General features: G+C 39.4%; 1 protein-coding gene across 1 annotated transcript; it reads left to right on the forward strand.

The window, feature by feature from the left end:
- Nucleotides 1–3,428: 3,428 nt before the first annotated feature.
- cip2a (cellular inhibitor of PP2A) lies at nucleotides 3,429–14,101 on the forward strand. The gene is made up of 22 exons (XM_079361066.1): nucleotides 3,429–3,688; nucleotides 3,918–4,020; nucleotides 4,991–5,138; nucleotides 6,238–6,350; nucleotides 6,638–6,732; nucleotides 6,813–6,909; nucleotides 7,541–7,663; nucleotides 8,204–8,349; nucleotides 8,436–8,511; nucleotides 8,700–8,921; nucleotides 9,404–9,566; nucleotides 9,643–9,790; nucleotides 9,954–10,053; nucleotides 10,142–10,260; nucleotides 10,815–10,983; nucleotides 11,296–11,370; nucleotides 11,755–11,865; nucleotides 11,987–12,183; nucleotides 12,743–12,856; nucleotides 12,979–13,061; nucleotides 13,420–13,559; nucleotides 13,743–14,101. Exons 2-22 carry the CDS (start codon nucleotides 3,919–3,921, stop codon nucleotides 13,887–13,889), a joined length of 2,688 nt encoding a protein of 895 aa, XP_079217192.1. The 5' UTR covers nucleotides 3,429–3,688; nucleotide 3,918; the 3' UTR covers nucleotides 13,890–14,101.
- The last annotated feature ends 1,638 nt before the right edge of the window (nucleotides 14,102–15,739 follow it).

A 15,739-nucleotide genomic window follows, 5' to 3' on the forward strand; every position in this document is an offset into this window, starting at 1 on the left:
AGACCCAACTGTTTGTCTGCAGGCATGTTAGCATTTGCATGCTAGCTGTTAAAATGACTGAAGACATGCACATTGTGTGGGAATTGTTTCTGGTCAACTCAATACTGACACGCCAATTGCCATCTGTCAAATGTTCAGCTTTGTATTAAATGGCAAGTACAGTAAGCAGAAATGCACACGCATCTAAAACTGATGACAAAGTAGAATATAAAAAAAACTGTGAAAACAACATTGAGTATTTACATGTCACACATCCAAAGTTACTTTGAGCAAAGTAAAGCTTGTGAAGTAAGAAAAGTAAAGTTATTTCTCAGCGCTGTCCTTACATTTATAGTCACACAATTTCACAGTGCATTGAGAAACTAACCACTTAAACCACCTGCAACTTCTTGCTGAGCTGAAACACAGTCAAAAAATTAGGTCGAATAGAATAGAATAAAATATAACTTTATGTTGTGTTTATCTCTGTGTTCATCGATTATGTTATTTTATGTAATGGTGAAGCTCACTGAGGTTTGGAAAAATAGTCAAATATAGCTATTGGGCAACCGTGGAGTGGTACCAGGATTGATCTGTGAGACTCATTGAGCATTTATTAATTTTTGTTGGTTCTTTTATTTGGACTCCAAAAATGTCAACAATTTTACCAGGGTTATGCATGAATTAGAGGTAAATGCAGATCTTGTGACACATCTCAAAAGAGAAAGACCATCCATAGTCGACAAAGATATGCAATATATTTTAAATGATTTGCCAGGTATGAGAGATTCAGCATATGAGCACAAAAGGACATTAGCAGCATTTTTAGTTGTACACAAGCAAACTTGTCTGATGCTAAATCTGGTTTCCGAGCTGGTTATGGCTGTTTCACTGCTTTTTTGTCAGTCTTGAATGACATAACTTCTGCATTTTACACAAAACAACACTGTGCAGCAATCTTTATTGACCTGGCAAAGGCATTTAACACTGTTGATCCCTCATCACTGCACTGTTGATCCCAGTCCCCACTCTCTTCTCCATCTGTATTAATGATATTCACAGATTATCCATCCAAAACCCTCCTTGGTCTGTCCTGACCTGTGACCTGTGTCACCTGGTGCAAACTAAAATGGCCACCGACAACACCCGCTTGGCCTCAGCACATTCTCCACAAGACCCCAAAAAGAAATTCCAGTCAGGGCTGCTGCAGCCCTTGACTGGAACAATTTACTAGAAAAAATCTCAAACTGGACACTCTCATCCCTAAGTCAGCTTTCAAGGACTCTATCAAGGACATTCTCACCGACAATCGCAACTGTTTCTGAGTGCACTAACGTTTGTCAAAATCTACTGGCTCTTTACTGTCTGTCCCATCCATCATTCAGATTTTTGCCTTTCTGTGTATTGCATGTGTATACCACACATCTCTGTGGTTGTTGTACTGTGCTGCTGTTGTGTATGAGTGTAAATATTATGTCTATTCTTTGCCCTACACTTACTTTTCTGTAGTTTCTTAGTTTAGAAACGTACCTGGTTACCTTATGATTCTGAAATAGGCTTATAAAAGCACTCTAAATGTTTGTGTCTGTGGACAAAGACCACTGCACTTCCTGAGTCTGCTTTGACAAAACTTTGCGGTGCTCATGAAGGAAGGTTTCAGGTTATTTTATTTGTCCCTGTACTATTATATGCATTATGCATATGCATATTTTTTTGGACGTTATTTTTTCTCTCTCATAAATCTCTGAAGGTTTATGATATGATGCACATTAAACTTATTTTTTATTTTCTTTGAAAAAAAAAACAAGAAAAGAAAAAAGGAAGTTAGTGGTGGGTTTAAAGATGATATGCATGGTCTAACCACACAGAAGCAGACTTCAACATCTACATATCACCTTCTTTCTATTTATATCTATTATGGCACCTTTAAGCAGCTATTAAAGAGAATGAAAAAACAGATCTATACAGGCTATGAAAACAGATACAAGGTGAAGACTTTAATCTTCTAATGTGTTATAAGAATGCATAACGGGAAAGCTTTCATTTGGTTGATTTGATTTACACTTTAGACTGAGACTTTCTTTATTGTCATTCAACCTTGAACTTTACAGTACAGATAAGAATGAAATTCTGTTGCATTGACTCGTAGTGCAGGATAAAAACAGCAGAAGTATATGCATAAAAAAACAAGGTGCACATATAAAAAAATATAAAAAGAAAAGCTATTTGAAAAATTACTGTACAGATAAATATATTGCACGCATTTGATGTGTTATAACATGTTATATTGTATTTTTACAGTCCAGTAAGGAAGTCCAGTTGTAAAGGTTTGAGGGGGAATGGAGGGATTATTTTTTCATGTTTAAAAGTCTTTTGGTCTGTGGGAAGAAGCTGTACTTCTTTCCAGAGTCCAGCAGCAAAAACCGTCCTTGGTGGTGGTGGGAGGTGTTTCTTGGAGTTGGAGATTAAGATTAATGATTAACCATAATTAGTTTAACACAGATAATTAAAACATGTCAGACTGTTGTTTAACATATAAATAGTTGTATTCTCTACGAACAAAATCAAAGAGCATACTTGCTTGTAACCTCAATTAACCCCATTTTCAAAAATAACATATTTAAAGGACACAAAATAGAAATAGAAATTAGTGAGTGAAATGGAAAAAGCATATAACTGATTGTATTTTTTAATTACTAATATTCTACAAATACTAATTGTAGAATATGCTCCCATAGTTTTTTCTTTATTATTTTTAATATAGTATGTGTATAAAATAAATGAAACAATAAATCAATTCCAAGACTAACTTCAAAAACTATTGTTTCCCCTTAATCTAGATCATTTAAATGTTAGTAACCTTAAGGTGCACCATGTAGATTTGGTATTGAAATTTGAAAGTTGGAGAAGTGAAACAATTCATAAACAGCCCCCACTATAACTCCCTGCACAGTATTTTACCTTCAGTATTACAGTGACCACATTTTACTCTGAGGACAGTTTGTCTATGGAGTTATGAACATATAACACATAATTTGTCAGTTTCTCACACTTTCACTTTTCTCTACCAAAACCCCCATAGCCCATCTTTAAGTCTAATGCTAATGCCAACTGCACAGGTTTAACCTTTACTCTTAGTCACATAGGGTCTGCTAAATCTTGTTTGGGGGATTATTGTATAGAGAGGGGAGGGGGGACAGCAGGTGTGTATTGTAACCAATGTCTTGTGTCCTGCCTGTCTGTATACTGCTACTGGATGACCTGAATTTCCCTCGGGATCAATAAAGTATCTATCTAATCTAATCTAATCTAATCTAATCTAATCTTTAATTAAAAATATTTTGACAGTGAATAGATTTCACAGCCTTCCGTCCCTTCATATCGCCTCAATTATCGCGTGGCTTGTACGAGAACGTTTGAACGGGAGGGGGGTGGTAGCAAACCATAATTCGCTCGATTTAGAAATAAATACATACATTGACAGTATTTTTTATAAATGCACATAAATGACGTAAGGGTAGTGTATATCTGATACGATTTGACAGAGTATTATATAAACGTTACGAAATTGTATTTCTGTGTTTCCCCCTTTTTTTGAACATGGTACGTTCCTACGAGATTCGAAGCTCGGAGCGGGAGGAAGCAGGCGAGCAGCCGCTGGGTGTCGTCGCTTGTTGTTGATATTCGTGAAGGAGAGTAGTTACCACAGGTATTATGGTGTTATGTTCATACAATAAAACAGCAGAAAAGCGCTTTATATTCAATGTTTGAAACTATTGAGCAGGAGTCAAAATGATCAAACCATTTTCGAGTTGGTTGAATTGAGTCTGTTTGTTTCTCAGCTGCTGTTAGCATCACAGAGTTTCAGTCGTTTCAAAACCTCGTTTTTGTCATCTCAATATCATCGACTACTTTAACCTAATACTATTTGTTTACAGGATGGACATGACTACGTGTTTGAAGTCTCTGTTGCTGGCTATCCAGCAGTACAGAGAGGGCAGGACAGCGCAGAATGCAGCCCAGCTACAGAAACAAGTGGAGGTGAGCTCGGCTGCCTGTCTGCTCCTTTAAAAACAGTCTAATTTATTGCGCATGCGCACAGGTTGACAAGGATGAGTGGGGACCATAGACTGTAAAAATGTGGGGACAGAAACATCTCAGAGGTTCGATAATCAGAGCCAGTGGTGGACAAAGGACACAACTTTATGATTTGAGTCGAAGCATTGATGCAAATATTACTAACAAATCTATTATCACACATATACAAATATTAAGGTGAAAGTTGCTGCGCCAGTTAACTTGAGTTAAAGTACCTGAGTACTTTAAGTATTCACACTTCTTTAAAACAATGCTCAAGTCATTGTTGTAATTTTTACAATGCAGGGGTGCAGTCAATAATACATAGGTGTACAATTTGCTGCGTAACGTTTCTTTAATTTATAAAAAATGTATCTCACATGCTACAGATTTGCAGCTCCAAAGTAAAAGTAACAATGAAATAGCGAAAGCACCAAATACCTTATGAGCATGAAGTATGTCTGCCAGGCTTTATGCAGTGAGAAAACATTCACATTTGAAACATGGGTTTAAGATATGGCCCTTAAAATGTATTGAAAGGTTAATGGAAAGCACCATATTTGTCTTTCAGATGTAGTGAAAGTGATTAACCCAATAAGTAGCACTCAAGTAAAGTATAGACAAAAATCCCCAACATATGATAAGATAATCCTTTATTGATCCTCAGTAGGGAAATTCAAGTGTTGCAGCAGTAAAAAAGAAAGGAAGAAGAGTGTGCCTGAATGTTAATAAAGTAGGATTACTTAGACATATCATTGAATTAAAAGTACAATAAATTTACAACTATTGTCTAGTAAGTATAAAGAACAGTATTTAAGTAAATTTAGTTTAATTTGCTGCACCATTGATCAGAGGTTATGATGTAGTGTAAGAAACAATCACTAAAGTGGGATTTTAAAAATACAACAAATACGTGCCTGTTTTTTGTTTGCAGGAGGTTTCCAGACTGAAATGTGACCAGCTGCTGTCCTCGGGTCAAATTCTGCCCAGTGACTGTGTGAATGGGCTCGTCGAGCTGGCTGGAAACCCAAACACCAGCCCCACCCTGACGAGCTCCATCATCTCCTTGCTAGCACAACTCGGTATGCTCTGACAGATTTATTTTTCATGTGTACGTCACACAACAAAGGAGTCATGTGCCCACAAATAGTAACAGAACACAGCAACCAAGACAGTCCCTGATTTCTGACTTGATCCACTGTCCTATCTCTAAATAAAGGCATCAACAGAAAAAAAATAAATAAAGCCTTAACAGAAAAATTAAAAGAGCGAGTCTCTAGTCTCCTACAGCTTAAGTGATGTTTTTTTGCAGATACCATTCAGAGTTGAAGGAGCACAGACTCGTTGCATTTACGTTCGTTTATTTTCTTTTACTCAACACAAATGAATCTTGAGGTGTGGCAACTCAAACAATTTATCACATTTCCCCAAAAACCCCACACCCCCAGGTAATCAGTGTATGGAGATCTGCTGTGCGCAGCTCTGGAGGGCCCAATTGGTGCGCGTCCTGCGTCCTCGTTTTGTCAACCTTTTAGTTTTAACATGCTTTCAAACTTGCACAAAACAGATTTGGATGAGCTGCATGTGTGAATGCAAAACAGACAATGTTTCTGGCTGCAAAACCCTTGAAAGTTTTCTTTGTGGAGTCGAGTTGAGCTGATGTGAAAACGCAGTAAGAAATGTGCTTATTTTAAGACCTTTGTGAAGAGGCTGATATCAGGGGCCATCTGTCTGAAAGTTTCTAAAGCAGCACTGATATTGAATCTGATCTCAATTATTTGTGATTCTTGAGGGAGATAACTGTACTGCTAGTGCTTGCTTTGTGAAAAGACCTTGATGAATTTTTTTTCTTTATCTGGTTATTGTTAATTCACCTTGCAATTATGTATGAGAGGGGAACAGAAATCCGGCTCCACAATTTTTGACCGACAATTGAATTGTAAGAAAAGTGATGCATGGACACCGCAGTGACGGATCACTGAATAAAAAGGAAAGAAATCCATTTTTAACCCGGTCACAGTTTTCTCTGTGGAAATGAAACGCTGTTATACTTATTTCTCGTTTGTCTTCAGTGTGTATGTTGAGATTTGTACGTTCTGCACGATATACTTTAAGACAATAAACAACCCTTTCTATTTTAATAATGTTGAATTTCTGTTCGTTTTCTCACTTCTCCTTTAGCCTGGGATGATGCTGGTTGGGAGATTCTTCACAACAGCTACAACCTCACCAGCACCCTGGCCTGTGTCATCCACTGCCACAGCGCCACCCCAGGAGAGCCGCTGGTATTGCAGGTAAGTCAGTCACAGCTAACAAATTCCCTTTTTCCCCTCTGTGGTCCAAACATGACGGTTTTCTCTTCTGTTTTTTATCGAATTGAACGTTTATTTCTGATTTTTTTTTTTCAAGACAAATCCAGAACATAATACTGGTTTTGTTTTGACACAATCATTATAAAATCAATCTGTAGACATTTCTTCAGAACATTGAGGTTTAAACTTCGACTGATTGTCAGATCATTGCATGATAAATTCCATAATGGTATGATTTGCTGTACAGTTGTTTTGTGTGTATTTTTCAGTGTTTGCAGGTGCTGCAGAAGCTGACGTACAACACTCGAGTCTTTCAGACTACAAACTACGTCCACGAGCTCATCGCTTTTCTGGTGACCAACATGTAAGAACCACATGTCACGTCTCCCACTCTGACATAATCATTAAATGACTCAACTGATCATATTATGTTATACTCTGCAGCCAGTCTCACAATGATGACATCATCATGCCGTGCCTCGGCCTGATGGCCAACCTGTGTCGTGACAACCACTCAGTGCAGAGTCACATCAAGTCTCTGGTGAGTGTGCTGAAGACAGGAATAAATGCTTGTCTGCAAACTCTGAAGTGTAAAGCTCGAATAATGTCTTAAGAACTGTTTAAACAAATTAATGATCGATCCATGGAAGAAGACAAAGAGTTGCAGAAACAGTCAGTCTTGCACAAAAGTAATAAACTTCATGCCTCCTCGAACGGCATGAAGAAAAAGAAAACAAGCGTATAAAGATGTTTTTTTTAAAGCATTTCATACCAACTTTTCTACAAGAGAAAAGTAAAGCATAATAAATATGAATATGAATAATATGTTTTCTGCTCTTGGCCTAATAAATATCAGAAATGTGCTCAAGTATTAGTAGTATAGTATTATAAGAATCATCGAACTTGTCTCAAACAAGAATTCTTAAATGTTTTTTTTCCTGGTTTCCGTTTTCTGATTAGTCTATGGAGTTCTGATGAAACACGTCTGTCATCTGCTGTGCTTTTTTCTAACCACTAACAATAGACCTTAAGTTTCATAAGTTTAAATGGATCAGAGAAACAAAACATTCACACAGCATCATCAGCTGTAAGTTCACAGCTTGTGGCTACTTCTAAACATCTCGTCTTAGTGCCTTTGATCTAATACTGTATGTGTGTATGTATTTTTAAAGGACAATGTGAAGCCGTTCTACCGCACCCTGATTAACTCTCTGGCTCACAACAGCCTGACTGTGGTGGTCTTCACGTTGTCCATCCTGGCCAGCCTCACACTGAACGAGAAGGTCGGAGAGAAGGTAGGTGGGCGATGCCTGCTGGTCTGCCTATTTGACCTGAAAGTATATGAGAACTCCTGGTGATTCATCTCTTTCAGAAATGTGTTTCAGGAATTTATTCAACAAGCTCATACCCAAAACATCCTCTGCACCTATATTTGTGATGCCATTTTCACTGTAAATAGAGGCCAACACTCGAAATCCAAGCAGAAATAGTTTCTAGATCTTACCAGCTAAAGACTGCATCAAATGAATGATGGCACTGGGGGCGGAAGAACACAGCAGACATTAGCAACAACTGCAGATAGTTTTCATGTTTATTTACACAACTTGGATTTTTGAGGAACATTTTTTAAGATGAAGTCTTCAGTGGTATTTTATCATTTAGTTGAAGCTGTTTTTTGATGATGACTTTTTGATCTTATCAGTACAAAGAACCTTGTTCCCTTTTTCTACTTCTGTTTTTAAGTCCCTTTTGAAACAAGCCAAAATAAACCAGTTGTCAGCGAGTAGCAGACTCATCCTCTGTGATTATATTTGTGTTTTTCACCTTTTCACCAGCTCTTTGATGCGAAGAACATCTACCAGACTTTCCAGCTGGTCTTTAACATCATCGTGAACGGTGACGGCACTCTGACCAGAAAGTACTCTGTTGACCTTTTGGTCGACCTGTTGAAGAACCCAAAGATAGCAGACTATCTATCCAGGTACACCTGTGTTTTCTTCAAAGAGACTTTCACCTCTCTGTTGATTTTGAAATCATGTTGAAATAAAAAACATTTCTTTTTTTAAGGTATGAGCACTTCTCAGCATGCGTGTCTCAGGTGTTGGGATTGCTGCAGTCAAAAGACCCAGACTCTGCTGCAAAGGTGAGAAAAGACGAACAGTTTCACACATTAGGCCATGTTCACACCCGACTTCTTTTTTACAGGAAGAGGCGCTGCCTTCAGCACCTTATGGGCGCTTCTGCACAAGTGCTCTGTAATCTTAACAACGAAATCTAGCGTGATGCATCAGTTTAGCAAAGTAAAGGACAAGCGTGTGCGTGTGTTTGCAGGTGTTGGAGCTTCTCCTGGCCATGTGCAGCGTCTCTGGGCTGCGGTCGCTCCTCTGCGATGTGGTTTTCAGACCAGCGGGACCCAAGCTCCGGGCAGGAGGTCGCAGACAGGGGGCTGCAGCGGATGGTGGGATCGCACTGGTGCAGTGGCTGAGCTCGCCAGTGGAGGGCGCAGAGTCCTGCTCCCTGCAGACCCTGCAGCTGCTGAATGAGCTGCTGGAGGTACTGCTGACACTGTTCATACCACATATTTGAATAATTCTGATATCGTTTTAAACTTATATTTGATACATTATAATGTTGGTCTTTCAGAATTTTTTTTTTTTTTTACTTTAAATACCACTTTGAGCATCTAGAGCAGTGGTTCTCTAACTGTTGGGCTCTCTACTGTGCAAGCAAGCAACTTTGATCTGCTCAATTTAACCACACACACAAAGACACACAAACAAACACCTGGACTACGACTCACGTTGGGAAAAGATCCACTCAATTTTTAGTTATGTAACAGGAGTCCAGTACAGCATCAGCATCAAGTAGCTGTGCATTTTTATAATGGAGCATGAGAAGCTTCAGTTTTGATGCATTTATAATAGTGTGCTGACAGTCTCAATGAATAAATGGAAAAGATAAATGGATAAATAAGAACAGGTCGGAAATTACTTGCTCATCTTTTCTTTTCCCTGTGTCTTCCTCTCTCTGTCCAGGAGGCGTTGGCCAAAGAAACTGTGTCTGATTTTGTGCTGAGCTTCGTTGAAATGCTGCTTCCAGTCCTGTTAGCGCTCCTGAAGGGCCTTGATCCTGCAGGGGGAGATGCTCACCTGAGAAAATACTGTCACCGCATCACGCACATCACCAGTCTGCTGCTTAATATCCTGAATTCACTGCTCATGTCTGTGGTTTGTTCACATGTACAGTGTTTTATTAGAACCCTTAACTCCTCCACTCCTGTGCACCGAGGACTCCACCAGATCGTTTGTGTCCCGTCAGGTGAGCGCTAAGCTCTGCCTCTCGCAGGTGGAGACCCTCCTCTCCTGTTGTCATAGAAGCAGCCCTCTCGCCTGCCTCCCTCCTGGCTCTGACAATGACCTCAGGTGAGTGAAGTGGGCTCATTTAAACTGTGATCTGTACTGTGACAAGAGGACTGTCCCTTCAGCTTGCTTTGTGAAGATTCTTGTGTCAATAAGTCAGTGAACACTTTTTAAACGTCTTCCTCAACCAGCCTCATCCTAAACAAGTCAAGTCTTAATGTTTCAGTCAGGTTTGTGCAGAGGCTCTGCTGAGCACTCTGGAGTTAATGAGCAAACTGAGGCAGCAGGTGAAGGACATGGAGACCAGCTTCTACAGGATGTTACAGGTAAACACACACACAGACACACACACACACACACACACACACACACATTTTCATCACCTCTTTTATAAACTCTGCTTCTGTCTTTCAGGACCAGAGGATTGTGACGCCCCTCTCTCTCGCCCTGACGTCTCACCACAGAGAGCGCGTGCAGACCGGACTGTCTCTGCTGTTTGAAGCCACACCACTCCCAGACTTCCCCTCGCTGATGTGCGTCACTCTTGTAAAACAACTACAAGTTTACACAAACCTACATAAAGCATTTATATTAGTTTCATGCTGCTGGTCCTTAAGCTGTAAGGAAACAAATGCTGTAGCCCTCTATAAGTAAATCATATAAGTATAGGGCCTATCATAACTCTAAACTGTGATTTGCTAATGTATAAATAAGAATGACAAGAGATGGGGTCATCATTTTTTGCATTAAACTTTTTGGATTTTTCTCCTCAGAGAATATGCTCTACTAAGGTCATTTATAAGATTTAAAATATAGTGAAAATCAAAAGTAATTTTAAAGTTTAAATAGTTTTCCATCTGAACTACATATATTTCCATTGTGTTATAAGGCTGCGATCTTTGTTTTGGCATCACTCGTCTTGTTTTTATTGTAACCAAAGACTACGTTTAGATTTAATTCAGGACCAATCTTCAATTTATTCATCTAAAAATATGTAGCAGAAAAGTCTGAATGTTGTCAGCAGGCTTTAGAGATTGTTTGCACTTTTTTTTTAATGCTCTGGATAAATCTATTCCTTTTTCTTCAGTTTGGGAGAAAGTATGGCTGCTAACAACGCCTATCGTCAGAGGGAGGCTGAGGTGTCCATCAAACGTCTTGCAGTTCAGGAAGTCCCGCCTTTAAGCATTCTGGACTCTTCCAACGGTTCGAGCAGGAGCGTGCACAGTCTGACTGAGAAGATACAGAACGGATTAGAGGTACTGTGTGTGTGTGTGTGAGTGAGCGTGTTTGTGTGTGTTCCTGAAGGCAGTCGAAAGGAGAGAATCACCAGCTATAAAGCAAAACAAAAACACAACACAAGGCTGCCCTGTGAAAAAGACTAAAATATGGGCACCAGATTTTATTTTTTTATTTAACCTTTATTGACCTTAGAAGACATTCTCTTTGTATCTTGTATCTTGCTTTCTAGTCGAGCTTTGATGTTGAATTTTCCACTTTTTGGTTTATTTCACGAAAGAGAATTCACATAAGACCAGTTTTTATACACGTTGACATCTTGTTGTTTTCAGCTGCAGGACCACACCAAGAGCTCACACGTGTCTGAGATCATCGACGTTTATGAACAGAAGCTCTCGGCGTTTGCAGTGAGTGTTTTTGATAAGATGACAGAGATAATAGTAGATAATAATAGATGTTTATGTTTTCTTAACAGGAAGGTAATAACACAAATAATTAACTGACTGATTTGACTTAAAATGTTGTTTTTTATAAAAGATGTATAATTATATTGCTTTAACCTTTAACATCAATGACTCTTGTTTTCATTCTGCTCTTTGTGCTGGTCGTCTCAGCTCTTTGTTGATATTGAAGTTTTACACTGTAAGCTTCAATGCTGCTTTTTGCTTTCTGTAGTGAAAATGTCGTTCATCAGCCCTTCTTCTTGACGGTCTTTTGAGACAGTCTGATCTGCAGAGTTGTTCTTGATTATGTGCTTCGTTCAGTTTAACGTCTCTGTGTGTCCCCGTCAGTCTAAAGAGAGCGGACTGCAGGACTTGTTGGAAGCGAAGGCTCTGGCTCTGTCTCAGGCCGACCGCCTCATCGCTCAGTATCGCTTCCAACGAGCTCAAGCTGAAGCCGAGGTACGTCAAACAGTCCGACTGCTGTATGACTTAGAAACAAACCCTTCATTGTTGACTGTTGCTCATTTGATTCATGATGTCTATCCCAGCTGAAACTTCAGGTGATCTATTTTTCTTGCAGGCCTGTAAGCTTGGCTCTCTGCTAAAGGAGGCCGAGCGGCGTCGTGAGGATCTGCAGGTGGAGCTGAGTAACCAGGTGCAGGAGGTGGAGCGTTCAAAGGCAGACATGGAGGAGCTGCTGCAGCACAACACCAGGCTGCAGCAGGACTCAGAGGAGCACCAGGCCCTCAAAGGAGCCTACAACGCCCTGCTCAGCAGGTCAGACACACAGAGTGGAGCTTTCACATTTTTGATTAATTTTTTGATTGTAAATACACAAGATTTAAGAAGGAATCATTTCATGTTCTGTGCCTGACCAATCAGAGACGTTGAGCTCTGCAGGGGCTGCAAGCCCTCGGCCCCAAAGTCCCTGGACCTTTAGAAAATTACTACCCCTTAGCAGGGTCTTTTTAGGGGTAGATCTTTTACCCCAAAAATAAATGTGTACCCTGGTGCCTTTGGTCAAAATGCAAATACGTTCCTGAAAAGTTCCCTATGCTGTGTTGAAAAGGGGCCACAGACACCTATCAGAGAGCCGATGGGACTAGTTAAAATGTTATGGAATATAAAGATAATGATCCAGAGCATTTCAGTTTGCCACGTGATATTTTGGAAGCTTTATCCAAAGGAGACTGGAATGGATAAAGATCCTCAACCAGTATCAAAGAACAAAACTGAAACTGTAGAAGTGAAGGCACTTACTTAGAGGCTCGAGGTTTACAAGGATGAACAGTTTTTAAAAAAAAAATTATATTGCTTAACTGGTCAATCTTTGCAGGTTTAACGAGAGCGAGCGGCTGTTAAAGGAGCTGCAGTCGTCTCACAACTCGCTCACAAAGCAGATCGACGCTCAGAGGAAGAACCACGAGGCGCTGCAGCAGAAGCACGAGAAGTAATCCACACACGCTTCATCACGGCTTTTTTTTATGCCGGCTTCTTTAGACACTTGAATGAGCAGGTATGTTCAAAGGCTCAGGAAGAAAACACCCTCTCTCTCATTTGTGTCCATCTCAGGGTTGTGTCAGAGTTGGAGGAGCGAGAAGAGGAAATCAGATCTCTTAATTCAGATCTGAAGCAGAAGAACAGTGACATCACAGGTTTGACTCCCAGCTCTTTTTAAACCAGCATTTTCTCAAAGACTGCAACGAATGACTGTTCTCTACTCTCTTTAATTAATGAGTCTAGCTCTCTTTCTCAGGTTGTTTCAACTTATTTATCATTTTATTTCACCACAGAACTTATTGGAATTAAAAAACGTTTTTAATATTAATAATGAAGATCATATTTATTATAAATGGGACCAAAGCTTAGATGCTTTTCGTTACGCTAAGGTCTTGGTATTTTCTTCAGGAAAAGAACAATAAAATATTTGGGAAGAGATTCTTGTCAAAGCAGAAATGTCAGTTCCAAGTTTTTAATCCTGCTTCCATTAAATCTGTGCCCCGTTTCTGTCAGGTTTGCGTGGTGAACTGCGCTCCAAGGAGGAGAAAGTGAAGGCAAAAGATCAGGAGAAGAGAGACCTGGAGGAGATGGTGGATGTTTTGAGGAAAGAGCTGAACAAGACAGAGCAAGCCAGGAAGGACGCCAGCATCAAGGTAATGAAGAGAAGTGTTTTTTAACGGCAGTCAGCAGATTGCCACTCCAAATGACTGGTAGGGGAACCACTGGTATCATATCGTGGGTTCTCCTATAATTCTTATATCTTGACTACAAATTCAGATCTATGACTTAAGTCTTTGCCGTAGAGGTTTTTACATTTGGATCATTCTGTTTTCCAGGCGTCGTCTCTAGAACTGCAGAAGAGTCAGCTGGAAACGAAGCTGAAGCAGAAGGAGGACGAGCTGAACAAACACTCCACCATGATCTCCATGATCCACAGCCTCAGCAGCGGCAAGTTGAAGAGCGACGTCAACTTGTCGCTCTGAGGAACACACGCCTGTGCAAATGAGTGAAGCAGGCAAATTAGATTTTTTTATTTTTTTTTAACGTAATGGATTATTACCCTTTTAACTAAATGAACTCTTTTACAGTAATTAAAACACATTCAGTGAACTGTACTGAACAAACATGTATTTATAAGTTTTTAATCTCTGTTTGTCTGTCTTTTTTTGTGTGGTAAATAAATGATGGATCTGTATTCGTTGTGGTTTTATACATCCAGAAAAAAACTTGCAAGTGATTTTACAGAAACGGGTTTCTAATGCTTACAGGCTACCTAGAGAGAAGAACTGTGAAATACACACATGCTTAGAATGTGATGTTCTTCGAAACCAGATCCAATGAACTCATCTATTGGGCAAACGAGTAAAACACTGTAAACAAGGGCTGCAAAATAGTTTGTATTGACCTAAAATAAGCATTTGTAACAATCAAATCATAAAAGTTTTTCTAGCAAGAAATAAGACAAATTATTTAATGTAACCAAGCGATGCTTCCTCATGTATCTCACACCCAGTGTTTAGAAATGTTACTGCAGTGCAAATTCAAAGGATTTTATTGTGACCTTTTGAGCTCATCTCGTACATCCGTTGTTTCCTGTCTTGTGAGAGTTAAAAAAAAATCCTCTATATTCCAAAACACAACTTCAGGTCTTTGTTTTGATGTTATGTGACCCTCCTCGTTCTCCTCTGTGTTTGTTTCCCGTACAGAGGGAGGCTGAAGCTCAGAGTGGCAGCCGGCTGCTCTCTCCCTCTCTGTGTTTTCTATTTTCTGTCCTCTGTGTTTCTGTAGCTGCTGCCTGTCGCTCTTTCTCTTAAGACTTTGGCGGAAGGTCGGTGGGTAAGAGGACGTCGCACTTCTCAGCAGCAGTCCGTCATGAAGCTTCAGCCTGCAGCTCTGGGTCCCTTGTTCCTGCTCGCTCTGCTCTCGTCTGGTGAGTCACTGCTGAGATTTATAAAAAAGTGAAACCTCCGAGTTCACTTGAGTTGTGAAGTTACTATAAATTGATCCAGATGTTTGAGTAATAACATGTAAGGTGATAAAAGCGCTGTTACTTTAATGAGCATAGCATCCAATAGTACCCAAAGCTTAAAAAAGGACAGATCTTCAGTCGCACTTTAAGCTTAAAGCTGCAACAAGTGAAAGAGAGAGATCATTGCAGTGTATTTAAACCATTTTAACACTGTGCAAAAATTTGTTTGAAAGTTTTCTCAAAAGATTTGCTTCATCATATCAATGACTGACCCTTACATGCTTTGATTTCTTAAAGCAAATATTTATGTGATATTTAATTAACAATATGACGGTGAGATTAACAAGAAGTATTTGGTACTTATCTTGTTTGGATGACTTTGGGTGGTGTCAAGCTTCAGTCAAATGTGTTGTACTCTTTGGTTTGCTCACACTGTTTTCATGTTCGTATGTTGGAGTTGGTTGTCTCATGTGTGTCAACAAACCAAACCTGACATCCATTCCTGATTGAAACCACACATCTTTAGCGGCTTGGTGACTGAAAATAAGATCTTCAACAAATGATAAGTTTAAGTCAATTCAATTCTTTATCTTTTTTTTTTTTTTTTTATACAGTCGGATGAAAATTACTGAATTTCTCCTCCCCTCAAGACCTGTTGTTGTGTCTCAATAAAAAACACTTTTTTTTAATTGCAGCAATTCATATTTAATATCAACATTAACAACAACTGGGTGACAACAAGGTAACAGGGTGCTGTAGTTTGGCTATAATGATCATTTTGACAACCAATATTGCCCTATAAAAATGATAAATCTTCCCCTCAGCAATGAAGAAATCGGTGAACTAAAATTAATTGATTTTAAT

The sequence above is a fragment of the Symphodus melops genome, assembly GCF_947650265.1.
Source record: "Symphodus melops genome assembly, chromosome: 14".
Taxonomy (NCBI): Eukaryota; Metazoa; Chordata; class Actinopteri; order Labriformes; family Labridae; genus Symphodus; species Symphodus melops.